The 6,974-nt window shown below is 54.9% G+C and overlaps 1 protein-coding gene across 1 annotated transcript; it reads right to left on the reverse strand.

Moving 5' to 3' along the window:
- Positions 1–2,331: 2,331 nt before the first annotated feature.
- On the reverse strand, positions 2,332–6,761 carry LOC117670061 (SLAM family member 6-like). Its single transcript, XM_034424936.3, has 4 exons — positions 6,687–6,761; positions 5,616–5,942; positions 4,578–4,844; positions 2,332–2,920 (listed from the first exon to the last, which is right to left on the reverse strand). Exons 1-4 carry the CDS (start codon positions 6,730–6,732, stop codon positions 2,853–2,855), a joined length of 708 nt encoding a protein of 235 aa, XP_034280827.2. The 5' UTR covers positions 6,733–6,761; the 3' UTR covers positions 2,332–2,852.
- Positions 6,762–6,974: the final 213 nt, after the last annotated feature.

Consider the following 6,974-nt stretch of genomic DNA (forward strand, 5'->3'; position numbering starts at 1 on the left):
AGGAGTCCAGATGGTGAAGGCAGCCTCCCTGGGCATGGCAGAGAAGTACTTTTCAAGAAAACAGGCAGGGTTGTGGGCAAGAGGGGCCCCGTTGCCTTTCAGGAAGGCAGGGACAGTGGCCCACAGGGACAGCTCACACTTCCCCACTTACCCTGGCCTTTATTGTTGTGGGGCAGCTGCCGTTTGCCTCTGTCCTCTATCCAAATGACCCTCGGCAGCCTTCCCTGGCAGGAGCCGGAGGAGGAGGGGCTGGCATCTGGATTCAATGTCTTCAGTCTTTCCTCCTGGCTCACCTGCCCAACGTCGCTCAGCGGGTGAAATACAGGCGGGCATAAAACCACTTGGGAATTCCTCTTAGCTTTATTATACAGGTGCCTCTATTTACGCATCCTCTGCTTGCTGCAGCTTTCATTAATGTTGGGAAAAGGGGAAAGTACATTTTTATCCTCCTGGCAGAACAAATGCAGGACCTCAGGGGGTGGCAGAGGGGCAGCGGCTGGGTAGAGATAGGGCAAACCTGTTCCCCTGAGGAAAAGTGGCCAGGGCCCTCCATCTGTGAATGACAAGGCTGAGGAACTACGGCTGATGCCTCCATGCACAGGAGCAGTCTATCTGAAATCACCTCTGGGGGTGCGTCACCTAGGAGGCCCTGACTGCCCCACTGCCATCCCCAGCTCCTTCACCGTGTGCAGAGGCTGCTCCCCAGAAGGTGGGCTGGACTTTCAAGGCTGCTGGGTTTCTCTGGAATCTCCTGCTTGTGGTGTTTGATATCCGCCCCTCCCCTGGAGCAGGCTTTTTCACCAGGGGGGGTTTGCGGGCAGCCCCCCACTCATTCCCAAGCACTGGGAGAGGGAGAGCGAAGGACCCTCAAGGAGAGGGGATGCTCAGAGGGAAGCGCTGGAGGCCTGGCCCGATTCACCAGCCAGCCGTGTGAGTAATATTCCCAAGAGGGTATTTAGACAGAAGCCCGAGTGAGTTATTTAGTGAGAACATTAAGACGGCACAGGATTACTTATTTATGGGAACTTTGTGGCAGATCTGTCACTCAATAATTTATACCATTCAGCATTTAGCAGGGTCGCCAGTAAATAATTCAATTATTATAAACTAAGGGATGCTTGATGATATGTTGAATTACAGCTTCCCCTCTGATTCAGGACCATAAATACGAGGAGTGACAACCGCCTGCCCGGTGCCCTCACTGGGCTCCTTGCTGATCCCAACGCTCTCGCCTCATGGATTGGAAAGCCTGGCATTGGCACCTCTGCTGGGGCTCGCATGGCATCTCCTGGGCACCACGGTCTTACTGAGAATGCAAGCACAGCACAGCCGGGGGGTGGGGGGGTGTTCCTGCGTGGAAAGCAGCCCTGCTTGCTTAAGGCAGAGTGGAAATCACTGGGGCGGAAGGGGGGGACCTGGTGGTCCCTTGCTTTCAGCCCCTGAAGTATCTGCTGCTGAAGGGGTCAAAAGGCTTGGCTGATCCGGTAGCCAGATCAACCTTCGCCATATTTCAGAGCTGTGACCTTGTCTCCGGGGCAGTCCGTTGCCCCCCAGAAATGGTGAGCTTGAGGAAGCGAAGGGAGCAGCCCCGCCTCACAGGTCGGCTGAAGGAGGGACATCCCTGCATCACACCCACCGGCTGCAGCTCCAGGCGTCAAGGCAAATGCCCGGAGGCCTTCTGGTCCTCCAGTGAACCCAAAATCCTTCTGCGCTTTGAGTGGGCTTCTCCTGAGAAGTTGCCATTAGTGCACCCCTCAGGAGAGGGACCTGCGTGCCAGCCCATGGGACACGCGTGCCTGGCATGGCTGCTCAACCCAGAGGAGACACCACACCGGAGTGAAGCAGCAGAGGGACCGGGTTCCAGCTGCAGCAGCGTTTCGACGAAATACTCTGTGGCTTTACATCTTTGGCCTGTTCCCAACCATCCCCCTCCTCATCTCCTCCTCTATCAGTGGGGGAACCCAAGGCCAGAGTTGGCCAATCAGCTTCCTGAGTAGCATGAGGCCAGCCAATGGTGGCTTGGAAAAAAAATCAAGGCAACACCTGAGGGGCTTAGCTCCAGGTATGAGTCCAGTGGGTTCAGCTTCACCTAAGCCAACCGTGAGCCAGGATCGGCCCCATCTAGCAGTCCCCAGTGGAGCAGAGTTGGAGTAACCATCAAGGGCTGCCCTTTGGGAGACAGCCAGGCGAGCTCAAGCCCCGCCCTTCTTGGTGTGTGTGTGCGTCCCTCTTGCCTCCCCCACCAGGAGTGACCCTCTTCTTCTGTGCTTCCCCTTCCACAGAACCCCTCCACACACCCCCACCCCACCCCAGAGGACCCACACAGGAAGGTTTCACCGCATCTTTTAATGGGTAACAGCAGGCAGACGGCCCGTCCTGAAGCACTTCAACACAAACGCTCGCCTGGGAAACAGGGAGGAAAGCTGCTTTTCAATCATGACAGCCCCTGACCGCCACCTGCCGGACAGGTTGCTCCTCCAGCCTTAAGAACTGGCACTACAGGGACCTCCCTGTGCCAGCACGTGGGAGCCCGAGAGAGGCTGTGGGTGGGCTGGGGTTGGAGATGCCTTGCGGGGTGTCGAGACCCATGAAATAAACAAAGGGGGCTGAAGCTGATTAAGCCCTGGGAAAGCCAACCCCTGCTTGGAAGAGTTGTTGGTTCCCTGGAATGTAAGAAGCAATGATAAAATGCTCTTATTCTAGCCTGTCTCAAGGAAATAAGAGTTCTGGAGGGTTGCGTGATTTGGTCTACCTGGAAGGGCTGGTGCCATGATAAGCTTTCATCAGGCCTTTTGGATGCCCCATTTAAGCGTCGGGGGGGGGGGGGGCGGGAGAAGCAGGGTCTTCTTGGGTCACAGCAGCAGCAGTGCAGCAGTCACCAGGAGTCCTCTGACCAGGAGAGAGCCCAACGCCCAGGGTCCTAAGGTGGGAAAGGGAAGGGGGATCATTAATACCTGAGCAGCCCATCCAAAGGAAAGCCACAGCCAAAGTCACAAGTGGGCGGAGGCTGATCTGAGCCATGGAAACCGGGTGAGGGGAGCAGAAAGAGGAGGCTCCCCAAAGAGGAGAAGGAGGAGGAGGAAGAAGGTTCTGCCCCTGAGTTGGACAGCCAAGTGCATAGCCTGGGCTGATCCATGCAAATCCCTGGATATTTGCACTAATCTGAAAAAAAACGCACTAACTTCGCCCTCCCCTCCCCAGGACTGGCGAGGCAGAGTCGGGCATCTCCATCACACGGGTGGGCAGGAAAGCCCGTTGTGTCCAATGGGTAGCAGACCATTTCAGTACCCAGAGCCTCTTAGCTATGTTAGCTGGTCTTCATTTTGCTTGGGGCCATAGGGCAGGGCACTTCCCTGGCCTTGCCCATCATCCTTTCCCAGTGGGGTTGATGGGAACTGTGATGCAACCTATCCAGAAGTTGCTCAGGGAAGATTAGCTTTGGCTCTTGCTTCCTTGTTCCTGCGACTTTGCATTCAGTCCTCCCCCCCCCGCCCATTTTGTATTTTAGATTCCAAAGTTTCCAGAGGTCCCACTTGATCTAGACCGGCTTCCCCCACCCCCCTGTAAATGGCCCTCCTTCCTCCAGTCCTGTCCCCCGTCCCCCGTCCCCGTCCCCCTCCCCCGTTTACCCGCATCGCAGCGTGGCAGGGTTAGCCAAATAATGACTTAAAGAACTTCAAAAAGAATTGCTGAATACCCAGTAATGAAACCAATGAATAATGCAGAGGACACCGAAAACGAAGAGGGAACATTTGCTTCTGCAAACTTCAGAAGTGCAACTATTCTAAACACAGCTGACAAATCTGCTTAGATCTCAAAAATGGTAATTGGGCGGGCTGCCTTATTTGTAATATTCTTTACGTGGTTTGGACCTTGTGAGCTCCAGAGAGGCAAAGGGGCCACAGAGCTTCCTTGAGCTCTCCTTTACTCCCTTGCAGAGCCAAGGGCCAACCTGGCAACTGCCCCACCTAGTTTGATTAGGCCCCCAAAATTAAGGATCTGCAGAAGTGCCAAGATTTTGCCGAGGGCCCCGTTCAGTGGCCCCTGAAGAATGCAAGATTTGGGCTCCTCCACAAAACAAGGACCAAGGCAGGGGTGAAATCCAGCAGGTTCTGACAGGTTCTAGAGAACCAGTAGCAGAAATTTTGAGCAGTTCAGAAAACCAGCAAATACCACCTCTGGCTGGCCCCAAAGTGGGGTGGGAATGGAGATTTTGCAATATTCTTCCCCCAGGAGTGGGGAGGGAATGGAGATTTTGCAGTATCCTTCCCCTGTCACGCCCACCAAGCCACGCCCATAGAACCGGTAGTAAAAACAATTGGATTTCACCACTGGACGAAGGGCTGAATCTTTATCCCAGCCTCAAGTGGGCAGGCATTTCTAACAGCCAAGGGAGAGGACCTGCAAGGGGCAGGAATACCAGCTGCTGGCCTCTGTGCCAAACTGCTAGTGCCAAGGAGGGGCACCTGTGCTGTGGGCAGACATTGGTGCGGTGAGTCGAAGGGGCCCTGAGGGTGCCAGCTCAGCCACTGAGGGGCGGGGGCGGGGGAGAGTCTTGGGCAGGTTCTGCCTTTTACCTGGACTTGCCATGTTGGGAATGCAAGGATGCTGGAGGACGAAGCTGAAGGTGCTCTGGGCGGTGGGGGTCTGGGCTGCGCAGGTGTAGGCCCTTTTGTGGTTGGTGTGCACAAGCTGAATGAGCCAGGCCACCTGGCTGAGGGTGGTGCCAGTCTCTGAGTCCTTCCAGGCATAGGTCACCCTGTGGCCGGACCCCATCCCTACTTCACAGTCCAGATAAATGTAGCAGGAATCATTCCCCAAGGAGGAGATCCTTTCGGTGATGTCTGGCAGGAGAGACAGGAGGGGTACAATTCAGAGGGAGCAGCAGGAGGAAAGAAGGCCTAGGATCCCAAAGCAGGAAGAGACCCTTGAGGCCATCCAGCCTAACCCCCTGAACCTTTCCAGGGAAGCAGAATCATCCTTCCTTCGAACACACAATAGTTTTCTAGCTGTGCTGCAAAATGAATCAGCTTTTGGCCCAGATTTGCAGGCATTTGGTCACACCAACTTCTGCCTCTCTTGCACAAACTCACAAGAAGTGACTGAGGAACTGAAAGTTCCACGGAAGAAAACAATTGAGCAGAGAAACTGCTGTTCAAAGCACTAATCCGGGCGAGGATTTGGCTCGAGAGATTCCCCCCCCCCCCCCGTCAAGCCAAGATGCCTGAAAATCAGACCAATCAAAGGCTTGTCTTTAAGAACATCCCCTAAAGTTCAGCTCAGCTGAAAGTAGTGTGACAGCCCCTCCCCCCCACCCCCCACAGCCTCATACCTCTGTTTCATGTATTAACAGTCAAGAAATGGGCTGGATGCAAATGTAGATCTCAAAGGGACTTGATTTCCTGGAGATCACTTTAATTTGTCCCATATTTCCGGCTGGGAATCCTGCCTTCTCCTACTTTCTGGGACCTAGAAAAATGTGCCACCCTCTCCACTTCCACCTGTTCCTCAGGGCAGCCTGAACGGAGGGACCCTCAATGCAATTGCTACTCATCTACGATGCAGGGAGATTCTGTGCAATTGCTACTCATCTACGATGCAGGGAGATTCCTTACTGAATACGGCCACCAGGAAGCTGCCGAGCACTTTTGGGGAGGAGGAGGTGAAGCTGGTGGAGATTTCGTAGGTGCCCCCATCGTCCAGGCTGAGGTTGGCAATTCTGAAGGCTATCTCGTCTTTCTGGAAGGTCACCCGGTTAGCGTATTTGATGTTTACAACACTGACGTCTTTGGAGTCCATCCAGATGGCGATAGCTTCTTCTCTTGAGGAGTCCCTCAGGAGGAGGTTGTTGAGGCTCTGGCCCTTGGGAACGGTCACGGGCAATGTGACAGCATCCCCCAGACGAATCGACTTCAAGGGGGGGTCAGGTGCAGAGGCTGCTTCTGGGACACAAGGGAGAGAGGAGCAAATCCTGACACCCACACCCAGGAAAGCCTCCTTGGAGACCCAGTGTGGGACAGGAGTGGACAGGAGGGCCAGCCAACCAGGAGACCCGCTGAGGTCCTTTTGTGGGGGGACAATTTGCATAAACAAATACTGCCCCAACAACTGTAAAACATCAGTCAGTTCCTTCTCTCCCAACTCCTTATGCCAGTCCCAGCTGTGCTCAGTGCCCCACTCCCAAATATTGCATTACGCTTTCTGTCCTCCTGCTCCTGGTCAGGGAACAGCGCCCTCTGCTGCTCAGCACCACAAACTGCCATGCCTTGGTCCCCTCCCATTTCCTTGGACTTCTGTGCAAGCTGCCAGTGTGGCCCTCGACCTGTTTGGCCCCTGGTGCCAAGGGGACGTTGGGCTTTCCTGCTGGCCAGAGACCCACCCAGAGGGGCATCGTGCCCATCTGTGTCCAGGTGAAGAAGCCAAAGGAGGGGGAGAGAGGATTAAAAGCATGAAGGGTGCAGCCACAAACAACCATTTCTCAGAAGACCCCCAGGTTGGATCCCTCCACTTTTGAAAACTGCCTTGCTGAGCAAAAAGCAAAGTCGACTAGAGCCTGGAAGCTCCAAAGAAGAGCACCTCTGAGCATGGGAAAAGTGGCCTTGGAGGAAGAACCCCAGCTGCAACATCGGTTGTCCCAGCCATCCCCAGCAGAAGAGGCACCTCTCTGGGCCCTTCCTGTGGCTTACCTGCCCAGCAGAACAGCAGAAATGCTAGGAGGACACAGGAGTCCATGTCGGCCCTTCGGAGACAAATGTGCAAAGTGAGTCACAAGGAAACGGGCGTCTCCTCTTCCTTCCCACCCCCCTCGGAAGGAACTCCTTTGTTTCTGGGGGTGGTCTGGAGAGCAAGTCACATGTCCCAGCTCTGTTTATGGAGCAGGGAAGGAAGCTTCAGCTGGAGGAGAAGCCCCACCACTTGACGCCCTTCCTTAAAGGGAAGCCTTTGGCATGTTGAGAAAAGCAGCTGCAGCAGCA

The sequence above is a fragment of the Pantherophis guttatus genome, chromosome 18, assembly GCF_059756535.1.
Source record: "Pantherophis guttatus breed Tessera chromosome 18, ASM5975653v1, whole genome shotgun sequence".
Taxonomy (NCBI): domain Eukaryota; kingdom Metazoa; phylum Chordata; class Lepidosauria; order Squamata; family Colubridae; genus Pantherophis; species Pantherophis guttatus.